At 43.5% G+C, this 15,927-nt stretch overlaps 1 protein-coding gene and 1 pseudogene across 1 annotated transcript in view; one reads left to right on the forward strand and one right to left on the reverse strand.

Moving 5' to 3' along the window:
* Positions 1-3,138: 3,138 nt before the first annotated feature.
* Positions 3,139-3,680, reverse strand: LOC110320985 (annotated as a pseudogene).
* Positions 3,681-12,433: 8,753 nt separating this feature from the next.
* Tchh (trichohyalin) overlaps positions 12,434-15,927 on the forward strand; it is a 5,509-nt gene continuing 2,015 nt past the window's right edge. Inside the window, exons 1-2 of the mRNA XM_021196948.2 lie at positions 12,434-12,571; positions 13,490-15,927. Coding sequence (XP_021052607.1) covers positions 12,434-12,571; positions 13,490-15,927 — 2,576 coding nt within the window. The remainder of the gene's footprint in view (positions 12,572-13,489) is intronic.

The raw sequence follows: 15,927 nt of genomic DNA on the forward strand, positions 1-15,927 counted from the left end.
CCCAGGCTCCTAATTTACCATATGGCCAGGCAGAATCTATTAAAAAATTAACTGTCCCCAAAGAAAACGCATTCTCACAGCCTCACTCTGAAATTTGTGGGTTGCTGACTGTTTCTCTATTTCATTTTTCTTCTGATGGTTGACATTTTACAGAATGTTTGGGCATGAGTGCCCCCCATTCAGATGAATTTCAGAAATGCTTTCTGGTAGAATTCTTCCTGGAGACTCACAAAGTATATCACAGGTTCTGAAACGCCTTTGCTGCAAGAATAATGAATAAGCAAATGACTTGTTTCCCCTTAGCCTTGAGTTCTCAGATCCACTAACACTGGAGCACAAGGGCCTGTATCCCTGTCCATGAACCCAGAGCTACAGCTCTCTGTACAGAACAGCTAATGCCATCCCCTGGAAGCTTCTCCCTTACCTTCTAGTGAGCAAGCTCAGAACTGTGCCCACCTCTAAATGCCTGGAAGTTGGAATCATTTCTTCAGATTACTTTCATCTTTTGGAGAATAGAAGGAAAGATGATACTTTTTTTTTTTTTTAAAAAAAAAAAAAAAAAAAAAAAAAGGAGAGCCCAGAAGCAGGGGTCGGGGAAATAACATCTCTTCTGCTTTTGATATATCAAAATCTGTATACCACACGTGATATTCATAGTTGAGAGAAAACAAATTTCAAACACCTGCTCGGGTCCAGATCCCTAACATCCTTTTCATCGTTTTAAATCCCTACACCAGCAGACTGGCCGAGAGGAGAAAACCCTTCCTAGACCATCCAACAAGTTGCAACCCCAGCTCAGCCGCTGGATGACCTAGGGCAGGCAGCTTAACCTCTCCGTGGCCCTGTCACCTGAAGAGCAGAGGCGGCAGCACTTCCGACAGGCTGGGCTGGATGAAGAATGACCAATAAAAACGGGGTTGTAAAAACCCTTTGCAATGTATTCAGTGTCTTGTAAATGTTTAATGATTATAATCAAGCTGTTGCTACAAGTCTGCAGCTCCCCTCATGACACTCATCAGTCCATGCTGGTATCTGATAACAGAGATAACTCTAGGCTATGCCACCACCATACACTGCACAAACTGGTCCCGACACAAAGTTTTCAGGGGAGGGGAAATGTTCCAATTTCAGACTGTCAGGACTAATCATCACTCTGTTTTGTTGGTAATAAGTTTCTCCTAGCTTCCCAACAGAACCTTGAACCTCTGTGACCCAGGGTGAGGGAATCTCCTTCATGAAGCTGACACTGCCTCAGAGAGTCACCCTACTTACTTCTAACCTCGAGGAGTCTCTTGGTAAAGTCTAAATCTGGTCCTTCCTTCAAAGGGAGGATTATCAAATAATAGTCAAGAATATAGGTTTTTACAGGTTTTAGGTTTGCATTCAAATTCCAGTTTCGCCGCTTGTCAATTTCTTTGATCTTAGGTTCATCACCTAACATCTCCAAGCCTCTATTTCATCTGCAAAGTGAAAAAAAAAAAAAAACCATGTCTACCAGCCAGAACTGATGTGAGGCCTAAATGAGACACCTACTTTTCCTCCCTGTGCTGAAGAAATCCAAGGCCTCCTACATCCTAGGCAAGCACTCTGCCTTTGAACTACATCTCCAGTCATGACAACATTCTCTATTGCTTAGAGTGGGTGGCTCAAGTGACGCTGGGTGTAGAGGACCAGGCAGAATGAGGCAGATGGCCACACCAGAACAAGAGGCTCCTTCAGAGCTACCTTCTAATGTGGGCAAAACCCAACCACTTTACTCCATCTAGGCCTGTGCTTCAGGCGGTTTCCTCACTGAGACAAAATCTGCTGATTCAAGGCCTCATTTAAATAATAATAGCAGAGGAAGACTAGACTGGCCAGGTGATACTCTGAATTGTTTCTGAGATACAGATAGGAAGCCAACCCCATGGCAAAAATAATTTCTTTTTCCCAACTTTTGCTAATCTCCAGCAGGAAGTGCTGACTAGTCTGCTGTCTTCTCACTTGCCTCTACCCACCCCATCTTCATTCTATCTGCTGTTCCAGGATCCAGGTACCTATTCTGTCCTCCTAGCAAGATTTAGAAAGATAAAACTCCTCACCCCCTTTCTAGTCACTCTGACCTTTTTTTTCCCCCTCCAATATTCATCTCTTACGTTTTCTCCTCGTCTCCCCATCGAAGAGTGATTCTAAGCTCTAACAGGCTGCTTTCTGGGCATGCTCTTGGGCATGCTCTTGTATGTGATGCACAAATTCACTTGAATGAGATAGTATTATCAACAGTTAGTTCCTCGGTGCTGGTTGGCAGGCACAGGGAACAAAGCATCAGGCAGACACAGAATCTGATCTCACAGAGCCTGCATTTTATTGAACTCGGTTCCTTTACAAGTTAATAAATAGATGGTTGAAACCCTTGTTCTCTTCTGTAATGTCAAGTGTTTAAAAGGACCAGAGAGACATATAACCCTGTGTGAAAGGAAGATCAAGTCCCCACTGTAGGCAGCTGTCTTTATTTCAAAATGCATTTTATTTGATCCCACACGCTTTCCTCGTGCTACCTGGAATGTCTCCATACCTCTTGTGCTTAAAATCTATTATAAGCCTCGTCTCGTCACTGAAGCCTTCCCAGGGTACTTCCCTCAGTAGCAGTCTTTCTTTGTCTATAGAGTGCTTGTAGACTATATCTGGTCTTCGTGCCTCTCCCAGTCCCTGAAGGCATAGAATCACATCTTTTCCAGGGCTTAGTCTCTCCTTCTGATTTTTGGTAAGCTGGGTAGCAAACCATTGTGGAATTCATGGAATATAGGGAGATATAGTCTTCTAGAGCTTGCATTCAAAGACTTTCAAGATGTTTCACACCTTGAAAGGCCTAACGGCCAAACTCTATAAGCTAATTTTGAAAAATGCTGACTCTGAGAGAAAAGGTTATACTAAAATCAGAAAAATCAGTTCACTCTCCTGTGAGAAGCATTGTAACTTTCACCTTTTTTTCCCCTGTCACAAAAAAGCTTTACTTTAACTTGGTCCAAGACTTGAGAGAGGGAGGCTCCAGAGTGGTTACAAAGTTGCCTAGTGGCTTGAGAGGCTCATTCAGATGGAGGTCCGGAGGCAGGCTGGTGCAGAGCAGAGGGGGAGCCCCTTGAGAGGCACAGAGGCCTCCTAGTCATGCTTGAGAGTGAGGCGCTCAAAGAGATACTCGCCCAGAGATGCCTGGGGCACTGCGTTATTTGCGACCCTGCCACCCTACGGAGGTTGGTCAGGTGATTGCCCATCTTCTTGATGAGCTTCACCTCCTTATCCAGGAAATGGCTTTCCAAGAAGTAGCAGAGATGAAGGTCTGTGTGGGCAGAACCCAGGGCATGCAGATCCAAGAGTGCCTGGTTCAGGTTCCTTTCCAGGGCCAAGGCAGCTTCCATGGCCTCCTGGGTTTTACCCCATTCATCTTGAGATGGCTTCTGTACATCCTGGAAGAGTGCACGGCCCCATCATTCTGCAACTTGAGCAGACACTCAGGCGCCCTCGCGCTTCTCTGTGACCAATTCGCGGAAGAAGTGGCCTATGCCCTTCAGAGCCACGTCATCCCTACCAAAAAAGAAGCCCATGGAGAGGTAGGTGTAGGAGATCCACAAGTGCAAGTTGACCAGGCGGTTTACCACAGCTTCCACTTCAGTGGAATAATTCTGATGAATCTGAGAGGTCATGGCTGATCCGTATTATGAGCTAACCGCGAAAGATGGTGCAGACTGGTCCTAGGAGCCAAAGGTGAAGGCAGCAAGGAGATGGTCCCGGAGGCTGCGAGTGGAGAGACTTGTAAGGTGGCTGGAAGATAATAAAGTGGGAGACCCCAGGTCTGTTCCGTCCAAACACTGTTGAAGTAAGACACAGATCCACGGGACCTCCAAGGCGCCGCTCTTCCTCCTTTTTTGTTAACAGATACATGTAATTTACTTCAAAGATCCCAGTTGTGCTGCCAAAAGCATGATTTTATTTTTGCAATTTGTAAGGTACTCTCAGAAGATGCCCTTATAGATGAACCTTTAATGATTCACCCTCTGTCCAGAACTGATGATGAGCCAGCACGGAGCCAGAGCAAGGCTGGGCTTGGTCAGATACTCAGCAATCAGCATCCACACCGTTCTTCACCTGGAGATAAACCTCCAACCACACAGCTGACAGACTAGCTGAGTGGCTAATGTGAATTGTGCAACCACTCTAGTGAGTTTTGAATTTAGTATTTTAATTAAAAAAAAAACACTGCTCCAAATTGCTTAGGGAATAACAATGGGGAAAAGTCCTGGGTTTTCACTCAGTAAGTCTCTTTCAGTTTTCAGCAAGTATTTATTAGGCCCTTTATTCTATTCTAAGTAAGGCACAAGGCACTGGACTATGTTGTACTTCACACTGTATAAGAACTATTTCACAGCATTTGTATTGAATTGGGCTTTGACCGTAATCCAGAGAAAAAGCACATAGGAAGATATGCACGGTATATATCTACCATGCCATATTCTGTAAAGGACTAAGTGATTTGAGTATCACTGAGGTCCTGGAACAAATTTCCACAGATACTGAGATACAACTGAACAGGCTCATCAGTAAAAAAACATGGCCTTCTTTTTGGAATTAATATTTTCTTAAAGCAACCTACCCACTCTAAGTTATCGAGTGCTCTAGGCTTCAGCTAGGCCTGAAATGAAATAGGGGGCTCAATAAGTGTGTATGGACCAAAAGAGACTTACTGTGGGAAGAACCAAGAAATATGTAGCCTGTCTTTGATCTTCAATAAAGCTTCGCCATGTTCTCATTTGAGACAAATGGACAAAGGCATCTGACTGGTCCTCCAAAGCCCCTTTATCCTTATTCTATTTTCTGACTAAATTTTAGAATAGTCTTAAGGGGGAAACGGGGAAGGGGGATTTAAAAGGATGCAACAAGGAGAAACCAGTAAGAATGTGAAAGCAGGATAGTCTGGTATGGAACCCAGAGAATCACGGTGAGCCAGCGAACTTTGAAAATTCACTCCAAACCTAGTCTCCTGTTTTCTTTTACTTGCAATATTACTTGAGTCCTGGGTGGGATTCCCAGAACCAAAGCAGAAGATGATAACTCAGTAACCGAGGACATCGAATTACAAATATCTGGGTCTAGAAGAAAGCCTGCCAAGCAGAACTGGCACGTGCCTGCCGTGCCCTTTTCCACATTAGAAAGACCACACCCAAAACATTTAGTTAGTGTTAAACTTTAGCATTCACCTGCCTTTTTTTTTTTTTTTTTTTTTTTTTTTTTTTTTTTGGTATTATTTGTAAACTTCTCTCAAAAGATACCTGTTCCCNACCCAAAACATTTAGTTAGTGTTAAACTTTAGCATTTACCTGCTTTTTTTTTTTTTTTTTTTTTTTTTTTTATCATTTGTAAACTTCTCTCAAAAGATACCTGTTCCCTGTCTCACACCCCCAGAAGGGTCATCGATCTATTAAAAACACACCTAAACCTAAAGAGAACATAGAGTGTCACGCAGCACCTCAAGGAGCTACATCTCTTTTTCATACAGCATCTGGGACTCTCTATAATGATATCATACAGTCTCTACGGGCTACCCAGATACCTGCTTCCTTCATTCAAGGTATTCATTAAATTATAAAAGTTAAATCCATCTGTCCTGTTAGTGGTGAGATTTTTGTTTTGTTTTGTTTTGTTTTGTTTTTGACAAATCTCAATGCTCTGTAAACTGGAGGAGTCACTCAGTGGGCTAGAGCTATGATTATAGAACAGGGAAAACAAAATGACCTAAAAATCTATGACCAGTTTACTGAGAAAGCCAGGCTCACTCTGCCCCTGTGACGGGAAGGCAGTAGTGTTATCCTTGGGCACCCGTGCCAGTCACCCTGTATGGCGTGACGTGAGATGAAAGCCTCTGCTGACTCTTGGAGGTATAATTACCTAAAGGGTGGGGGTGTAATTAAAGTAAGGATAATTTACCTTGAAGAAGATAAAAATTAAGAATATTAATGATCATAATAATTAGCTCTTTTATATCTAAGAATCACAAAATACTTTACAAGCTGTAATTATCACAGCTCCCCTCTGAGGAAAGGATTCATATCTTATGGTTCCTCATTTAACAGAGGGGTGAAGTGGTGGACATGGAAGAAGGAAGAGAGGGTGGAGCACTGCTTCCTCCCTCTCCTGCCCTGTAAGCAGCAAAACTCAAATGAGGCCCAGAAGGGCTGAATCCTATTATGGTGAGAGGCCTCATCCACGCTGTCACTCAAAGAGATGATCCATCCTAACATACGCAACTCAGCTCTTTCTGACCTGCTGGCCACTTAAACTGCCAAGACGCAATAAAATTGTATTCGTGAGGATTAAGCACACAGTAGAAATAAAGGTACAGAACTGCTTTCAAGGAACTTAAAACCTAATTGAGGAGACAAAACAAGCATCCATTAAATTAGAGACGAATATGAAAATACTAACCAGTATCTGAGGTTACATGATGTTGACGCTGCTTCCTGTAGAGAGGTGTTGTCTCTACAAGGAAGGTCATTGCATGTGAAGGCTGAGGCCGGTTTGGGGGAGGAGGTAGAGCTTTACTGGAGCACCAAGTAAGCTCTACTAGGTTTTTGCCTGGTGGATGGGAGTGCCAGTCACTGTGTAATAGAAAATGGTAGGGAAATTTAAAAGACTTAATACATAAAGAAAAAGACTCCAGAAAAGAAGTATTCAAGATTACCAAGAATCTAACTCCTTTCAAAGCCATTTAAAATCATCCCACTCTGGCTATTTTCCCAGACTATCAACATCATGGTTCGTATTAAAGTCTTGAGAAGTCTTCTGGCTGATAAGGACACTGGAACCTTCTCCATTTTATCTAACTTTTTACCTTGGAAATTGCCTAGTTGATCTCAAGTAGAGCCTAAGCCTGGTTAAATGCCACAAAATGTCAAGTCTGTTAAGTTCCTGGATTCTAGCAAAGCAAAAGGTTGGGAGTGAGCCCTTGAGTAAGATTAATAACCAGGAAAACCTAATACTTTCCTTCATGTTTGTTACCACATTAGAGCTTCACCCCAGGGATTCAGCACTGAGAAGGGCTTCAGTTGAATGATGCTAAAATAAATGAATGACATAAATTTTATTTCTGGGTTAGTACAGTAAGATGGCCCAACTGCTAAAGACACTTGTCACTGAGCATAATGACATTACTTTGATCTTTAGGGGCCACATGGTTGAAGATGAGGACCAACTCCCACAAGTTGTCCTCTATTAAACCTGTGCTATGACATGAGCACACACACACACACACATACACACACACACAAATACATAAATGTGATACAAATTCTTAAAATACATTTAATTTCTTCCTTTTAATTCTTCTGTAATAAAAGGTCTAAGTTCCAATGTCAGTATAGAACTATAGATATGCTCTGAGACCAAACAGTACTCAGGCAGAAATGGAGTAAGGTACTGAGTTCATTGCCATGCTAGTTGGTAATGTTATTTGACTTCGCAAGTGCCTCAGTTTCCAGTCTTAAAACAAAAAGACGAGGGCCAGTGAGATTGTTCAGTAGGTGAAGGTACTTGCTACCGAGCCCAAACGCCTGGATTCCATCCATGGGATCCACATAGTGGAAGAAGAAAACTGACTCCCATAAGTTGTCTTCTGAACTTCACACTCATGCCCCTACACAAAAGCAAATAAATGTAATTTTAAATATAAAGATTTCCACATTATAAAAACAACATTATCTTTGATGAACCATGAATAAACACTATTAGTCTCAAGTATTTCTACTTAGCTTTAAATAAAGAGATACTGGACCAATTTGTTAGAAATTAATTTTCAACATTTGCTGGCCTTTACAAATCTTTTAAGGAAACTATAAGAGAATTAAAAATGTTTTTTGTCCAAAATTCACATTAGAGACTGATACTGAAATTTGTTTATCATTTTTGCTATTGTTAAAAAAAAAAGTCTTACTAGATAGGTACCTCTAGATGACTTGGAATTCAACTCTGTAAACAAGGCTGGCCTTGAACTCACAGCCGTCTGTTGGCCTCTGCCTCCCTAGTGCTTGTGTTAAAGGCATGTAACACCGCACATAACAGTTTTTGTTTATTTCTGTATTCTTTTGGAAATTCTGTGTTTCTTTGCCTGCATATTGGCACATGTGTAGTATGCATGCCTGTAGCTGTGGGGCTAAGAGAGGGTATCAAAGCCCCTGTAACTGAAATAGCAGGTTACAAATAGCCCTCTGCAAGAGAAACAAGTGCTCTTAATTTCCGAGCCATTGGTCTAGCCCCCTGAAATGATATTCTTATTTTATCTTATACTTAGTCTGAAATAAAAGAACACATGTATCTGTTCTTGTAACACTGTTATAAGACTGGACTTACTTAGAAATGGATGATGATGCAAGAAAGAAGAGGAAGAGGAAGAAGAGGAGGAGGAGGAAGAGGAGGAGGAGGAGGAGTCAATTCTCTGAGACTTTGGAGGTTTTAAAATATTTTCCTTTACGTTGTACTCTCTAACAGAACATGAATGGATAAAAACAAGCAGACTTATGAGGTGACAACAGAAAGGTCCGAAGTTGGAGACCATTTTGGGCTATCTAGCAAAATCCTGCCAGACACACAGACACACACAGACATACACGCAGACACAGACACAGACACAGACACACACACACACACACACACACACCATGGGGCGGGGGGGGAGAGAGAGAGAGAGAGAGAGAGAGAGAGAGAGAGAGAGAGAGAGAGAGAGCAGACAACAAAGAGACATGTGGTTATAGAGAATCCCTTGAAGGATATCTAGGCAAAATAACAGAAATCTCAAGGAAAGACGAAAGAGCTTCTGATGACCTGAAGTTAGTTATGTGTCCATTGCTGAAGTTGTTCCAAAGACTAAGAACCCTGTATTAAAACATTAGTTAGAGCTGAGTCAGCGAAGCCTTACTCTTTAAGGGTTCGCCATATTAAATCAATTCACTGACCCCCAATAGATAATGATAGTTCTGACAAAACTGTGACAAATCACAGACCTTGGTACTGAAAGCCTCGAAGAGGCAGAAATGAACTAGATTTACAATAGTCTTTTCATCTCTTATCACCTCAACTTTCTAGTTAATCCATGTCAGGGATGCCAAGAAGCAGAGTAAGAAATGGACATCAAGGAGGATTCTAAATTCTTCTCAGAATTCCCCCAAAAAACCTTGCCTTTGGTGGAGACAGAATTTCAGAGAAGCTGCTGAATCATTTAATAGTCTCCATAAACCTATTATGAACCAAAGTATCATGTAGTATGAAATGGAAGGGTGGGAGTCACTGACAACCAGGGGTGAATCCATTTCCTTACAATAAAATCGCACTGAGATTCACAAATGATCATCAGGGTTGAGAAAGCCCTGACAGCTCTAATGGGCTAGAATGACCTTAATGTGCTTCCAGAAGAAGCCAACTCAAGTGTTTAGATGTCATAACCATTAGTAACTTCGGCTGAATGACATGATTATATCTACAATGATGCATTACACTAGCTCTTTTTCTCCAGGGGCTTCAATATGCTAGCAAGAAAAACAAATGAGCAAATTTCACTTAGATTTAATATCTCTAAGAATAAAATTTCACAGTATGTTTCTCATGAGCAGTTTGATAAACGCATATTCAAGATATTCTCCAAAATTAGTTACTTAAGAAGCAACCCCTACGGATTTCTGAGTTCTAGGCCAGCCTGGTCTACAGAGTGAGTTCCAGGACAGCCAGGGCTATACAGAGAAACCCTGTCTCAGAAAACAAACAAACAAACAAACAAACAAACAAACAAACAAAAGAAGCAACCCTTAACCTGTAGGGAAAATCAGAGGAATAGAATGTAAAATAAATTTCCATCTGAATTTTTTAAAAAAGATATTTGCTCACCCTCCTCTTTATACTCATGGTCTACCAGCCAGAGCTTATGGTCACCTCTTCGTGGTGTGCTACATACCATACCATAGAGAAGTTAGTTGGTTCTCATTGGCTTATGTTTAAAAAAAAAAAAAAAAAAGCCTGTTTCTTGTCAACCTAGAATTTGTATCTTCCATAAAAACGAATGGTTTAGCCGGGCATGGTGGTGCATGCCTTTAATCCCAGCACTTGGGAGGCAGAGGCAGGTGGATTTCTGAGTTCGAGGCCAGCCTGGTCTACAAAGTGAGTTCCNGGACAGCCAGGGCTACACAGAGAAACCCTGTCTCCAAAAATAATATATATATATATATATATATATATATATATATATATATATATATATATATAAAGAAAGAAAGAAAAAAAAAGAAAACGAATGGCTTAAGGAATGAGAAAGATGGCCGAGGAGTTAAGGGCACTTACTGCACTTGTAAAGGACCTAAATTTGGTTTCTAGCATCCTTGTTGGGTGGCCAGTCCCAGGGAAATCTGACATCTCTGGCATCCATAGGCACCTATACTCATATGTGCACATGCATATACATACTCACTTAATAATAATTCTTTTAAAAATGACTAGAAGTTGTTTTTTTTTTTCTTTTTTGAATCCATAATAAGTCAAGTTTTAGAACACTCATCACCTTTGTTTTTATGTTTTTATTTTAACAATGAAAGAAAATTAGAAAATCTGGAGCATATTCTCCTTTATGTATTAGGTGGGGCCAGTACCCAGTCAGGAGACAAGTCCTGTGAACCCTGTGCCAAATAGCTACGTGAGCAAATAGTGAGATAAACAAGCCATTCCTGGAGACAGAGGTGGAGCTGGGATTTCAATGAATCAGGTCATCCCACAGAGTGGGTGTCTCCTTCCTAAGTTGCTCCCTGAGGCACAATTTAAACCCCTATAAAAGGCCAGGCTCCCACTTACCTAGCACACTTGCCAGCAGTGTCAGCGAGCACTTGACTTCTTCCTCTGGTGAAGTGGGTAAGTTCCATCCTATGGGATGATATTCTATGATTCTTTGTTTTCTGGCCATGGTACATGTTGTTGGGAGACTAGAGGTAGGTCCTACCTTCCACAAGGGACCTCCACCTTCCAGTGTTGGCTAAATCTCACTTCATCTGTAGCTTTGGTTTCTTCTTTTTTGGAAAGGTCTTGCTTAGCCCTGTCTGGCCTAGACCTTACTGTGTAGACCCAGCTTGTCTCAAACTCACAGGAATCCACCTGCCTCTGCTTCTGGGAAGCTAGGATTCTAGGAATGAACCAGCATGCTTGGCTTACTCTATCTCCTCATGGTCAGAGCCATTAGTTGAACCAAGAGCAGCAATTCTTCCAAGGCTCTGAACTCAATACTTACATGCATCAAGAAATGTCATGTGTGCCTTTTACGAGGCTCATTTTTCTGAAAAAACTATGATCTCAAAAGTGTGCAAACTCTTTTGATCTCTTTTTTATGCATGCTTACACAGTTCCCATCTGAATTGGCAAAAGAGGTATTAAAGTTGAAATGATATAAAGTACACACCTAAATGCGGTACTATGCAGGCAGCCAGCAAAGCCATCCAAATATTCTTTTAACACCAGCCTGTTGTTGTTGTTGCTGTGCATTTTGCTTTGTTCGGGCATTATGGGAATTCAACAAACTATCTTGAACGTAGTAGCAGTCATTCTACCACTGAACTACATTCCCAGAGTCCCTCCTATTTTCACAATCCAACATTCAAATTATTTACTTGAGCTTAACAAAGCCAGCCCTAAGAATAATATCATCCAAACTTCTCTAGGTTTGTTTGACCCTCTGACTCTGATTAACCAAACAGAAAGGACCTCTCAAATAATTTTCATTAATAGAAGATTGGATAGCCACACTATGTCTGAGTTAAGATAGATAGCATGAATTGCTTTTCTGCCTTGTTCTATCTAGATGTTACACTGTTTCATTTGGATGACAAGAATTAGTGTCTTATAGGCTGTACATTTAAGAAATAATTCACATTTCCTTTCCACTGTTCTGCTTGTTGCAATGTTTTTGAAAACACAATTAGCATACATGGTTACATATTTATTTCTGAAGATGCTCAAGTCTCTCTTCACATCTTTGCTTTTACCTATCCTCTGTGCTCAACTTTAAGTGTTGCTATGAATAGCAATATGTAGAATTTAAATTCTTTCCCTCATCTCTCCATTCTCTGCTCTGAAATATGCTGAAACAAAAACAGGGGGAGGGAGGTTATGGATAGTCTATTCTGATGGACAATGAAAAGTTGACTATAATATAGTTTGAAGGTGATTTCTTGGTTTAGAATTTTTCAATATTTCTCTTCCCCTTCCTGAATACAGTATTCAAAGATAAAATGCTCTGAAAATGCAAGTTAAAATAGCTATGATACATTAAAAGATCTGTTTAAGTCAGAGTGAATGAAGTTTTCCCAAAGTCAGAAGCAGAGATTTGATTTTGAATCCTATTTTATTGTCCAGGTTTACTTGAATTTTAAGAAAAAAAATGTCTCCACTTATAAGAAGCATTGTTGATATCACTGAAGTTTTCAATCAATATGCATCACAAAGTTGTGATGGAGCATCACTTAGCAAGAAAGACCTGAAAAACCTCCTTGAGAGAGAACTTGGAGATGTCCTTCAGGTAAGACCACACACACACAAAAAGAAATCTATAGGTGTGGGGGCTATCCATTTTTCTCCCAAGAAAAACCAGAGCAATGAATATTGGTTAAAATTGTTTTAAAACATGACAGGGATACATTCATTTTTGAACCCGAGTTATTTAAATCTGTATTGTAATATGAGTATTAAAGAAGTTAATAGCATATATTTAATGGTCTTGATGGCATTGTTAGTAGGAATGAAGTGTAATAGGGCATTACCACTAATGATGCCTGATCAAGTTAGTTGGACCTGAAAAGACCCCCCCCCCATCTTCCAACTTTCAGCAACAGAAATTTGCCTGTAAAATTAAAATGGCATTGCTGTAAATATCTCAGTTCTTCTTCAAACATGGAATAAAAATTAAATCAGGAGCACTGGCTATTTCAAGCAGAAATGTCTGTTGAAACTCTTCATAAAATTTCATTTTATTGATCACAAAGATGAAATCATTTTTATTCATTCATCTAGAAAGAATTTGTTGTTTTGATCAGCACTCAATTACAAAAATTTCCAACAATAGTATGCTTTGAAATGAGTTGTTTCCATAGCTGGGAAAACAGTACAACATATTTTCTTTTCTTTGCTTTTTAAAAAGATTCATTTATTTATTTTATATGTGAGTACACTGTTGATACCTTTAGACACACCAGAAGAGGGCATCAGATCCCATTACAGATGGTTGTGAGTCACCATGTGGTTGCTGGGAATTGAACTCAGGACCTTTGGAAGAGCAGTCAAGTGCTCTTAGAGGCTAAACCATCTCTCCCGCCCCTATGTGCATTTTCTAATCGTTCCAAATGGTCCCCTCCCCAAAACAAACGTGAGTGCAAAAGTTTACTTCTTGTAAATAACTAATTATAAAACTTTTTGTTTGTTTGTTTTAATCTTTTCATAGAGACCACATGACCCTGAGACCGTAGACCTGACCCTAGAGCTTCTGGATCGCGACTGCAACGGGCGTGTTGATTTCAACGAATTCCTCCTGTTCCTTTTCAAGATTGCTCAAGCTTGCTATTATGCTCTCGATCAGGCGGCCGCAGAGCTAGGCGAGAAGAGAGCCCTGCCCAGGGAAAAGAGGAACCTGTCACAAGATCGCAGGCAAGAAGACCAAAGGAGATTCGAGCCCCGGGGTAGACAACTGGACGAAGAACCTGGGCGCCGAAGCTGGCAGAAGAGACGTGAGCAGGAGGAGCGCGCTTTGGAGCAGCGCCACCGGCAGCACCGCGATGAAGAGCAGAGGTTGCAAAGGCGAGAACTGCAAGAACTGGAGGAACGCCTTGCAGAGAAAGAGCCCCTTAGCTGGAGTAAGGGTCGTGACGCGGAGGAGTTTTCTGAGGTAGAGGAACTGCAAAGGCAAGAGAGACAGGAACTCAAGGGCAGGGGCCAAACAGAAGAGAGAAGGCTGCAGAAGCGCAGGCAAGAAGAGCTACGCGAACCCCTGCTAAGGCGCGAGCAGGAGTTGAGGCGCGAACAAGAGCTAAGGCGTGAGCAGGAGTTGAGGCAGGAACTGAGGCGCGAGCAGGAGCTAAGGCGCGAGCAGGAGCTGAGGCAGGAGCTGAGGCGCGAACAGGAGCTGAATCGAAGGCAAGAGCTGAGGCGCGAACAAGAGCTAAGGCGCGAGCAGGAGCTGAGGCGCGAGCAGGAGCTGAGGCAGGAGCTGAGGCGCGAGCAGGAGTTGAGGCAGGAACTGAGGCGCGAGCAAGAGCTAAGGCGCGAGCAGGAGCTGAGGCAGGAGCTGAGGCGCGAGCAAGAGCTAAGGCGCGAGCAGGAGCTGAGGCAGGAGCTGAGGCGCGAGCAGGAGCTAAGGCGCGAGCAAGAGCTGAGGCAGGAGCTGGCTGAGGAGGACGAACTGACGCGGATCCGGGAAGCCGACGAGAGCATCACCCAGAGGTGGCAGTGGCAGCTCGAAAACGAGGCTGAAGCCCGTCAGAACAAGGTCTACTCTAGGCCTAGGAGGCAGGAGCAGAGGCTTCGCCAGGAGCTGGAGGAGCATCAGCTCCGGGAGCAGGAGGAGCAGCGCCGCGACCTCCAACAGCAGCGTCCCGCTGAGGAGGCGAGCCAGCGCAACCAGTGGGAGAGGCCACAGCGGGCGGAGGAGCGCCTGGAGCAGGAGCAGCGGTTCCGCGACAGGGAGGAGCAGCGGTTCCGGGAGGAGAAACTGCAAAGAGCAGAGCTCCAGGACAGCCTCCTAGAGGAAGAACAGAGGCGAGTCCAGGAGGAACGCCGAGAGCCAAACAGGAGCCGGCAACTGCGGGAAGAAAGCCAGAGGCGCCACACACTGTACGCCAAACCCAGCCAGAGGCAGCGAAGGGAGGAGGAGCTACGCGAGGAACAGCTGTTGCAAGAAGAGCAGCGCCAGCAGCGGGAGAGGAAATACCGCAGGGAGGAGGATCTGCAACAGGAGGAAGAGCGGCTGCAGCAAGACGAAGAGCAAATACAGCGAGAAAGGAGGCGCCTGCAGCGGGAGAGGCAGTATCAGGAGGAGGATCTGCAACAGGAGGAAGAGCGGCTGCAGCAGGAGGAAGAGCGGCTGCAGAGAGAAAGGAGACGCCTGCAGCAGGAAAGGCAGTATCAGGAGGAGGACCTGCAGCGGCTGCGGGATGAAGATGAGCGCAGGGATCTAAAATGGCAGTGGCAACCAAGGAAAGAAAATGAAGTTCGTAGTAACAGGCTCTTCACCAAACGCAGAGAGGATGAGGAAACGACCCAGCAGCTGGAAGATCCTCAGGAGCGAGAGAGACGTCAGGATCGGCGGCCTCTGCAAGACGAAGAGGAAGAGAAGAGAGAGCTGGAGCAGGAGAGGAGGCGTCGACAGCAGCGCGACCGTCAGATCCTAGAGGAAGAGCAGTTTCAGCGAGAGCACCAACGAGAAGCCAAAAGACGAGATGAGAAGTTCCAGGAGGAAGAACAGCTCCAGGGAGAATCGAGAAGACAGCAACAGGAGAGAGAGGGCAAGTTCCTTGAGGAGGAAAGGCAGCTGCGGACAGAACAGGAAGAGCAGAGGCGGCGTCAAGAACAAGAGAGAGAATTCCAAGTGGAGGAGGAGCGCCTCCAAGAACGCGAGAAAGAACTTCGGCAGGAATGCGACAGAAAATCCCGTGAAGAACAAGAGCGCCGCCAGCAGCGTGAGGAAGAGCAGCTGAGGCGTCAGGAGCAGGACCAGAGATTCCGTCGGGAACAAGAACGCCGCCTGGAGCGTGAGGAAGAGCAGCTGCGGGACAGACCATTCCGCCGGGATCAAGAACGCCGCCTGGAGCGTGAGGAAGAGCAGCTGCGGGACAGACCATTCCGCCGGGAACAAGAACGCCGCCTGGAGCGTGAGGAAGAGCAGCT

This window comes from Mus pahari, chromosome 4, assembly GCF_900095145.1.
Source record: "Mus pahari chromosome 4, PAHARI_EIJ_v1.1, whole genome shotgun sequence".
Classification (NCBI taxonomy): Eukaryota; Metazoa; Chordata; class Mammalia; order Rodentia; family Muridae; genus Mus; species Mus pahari.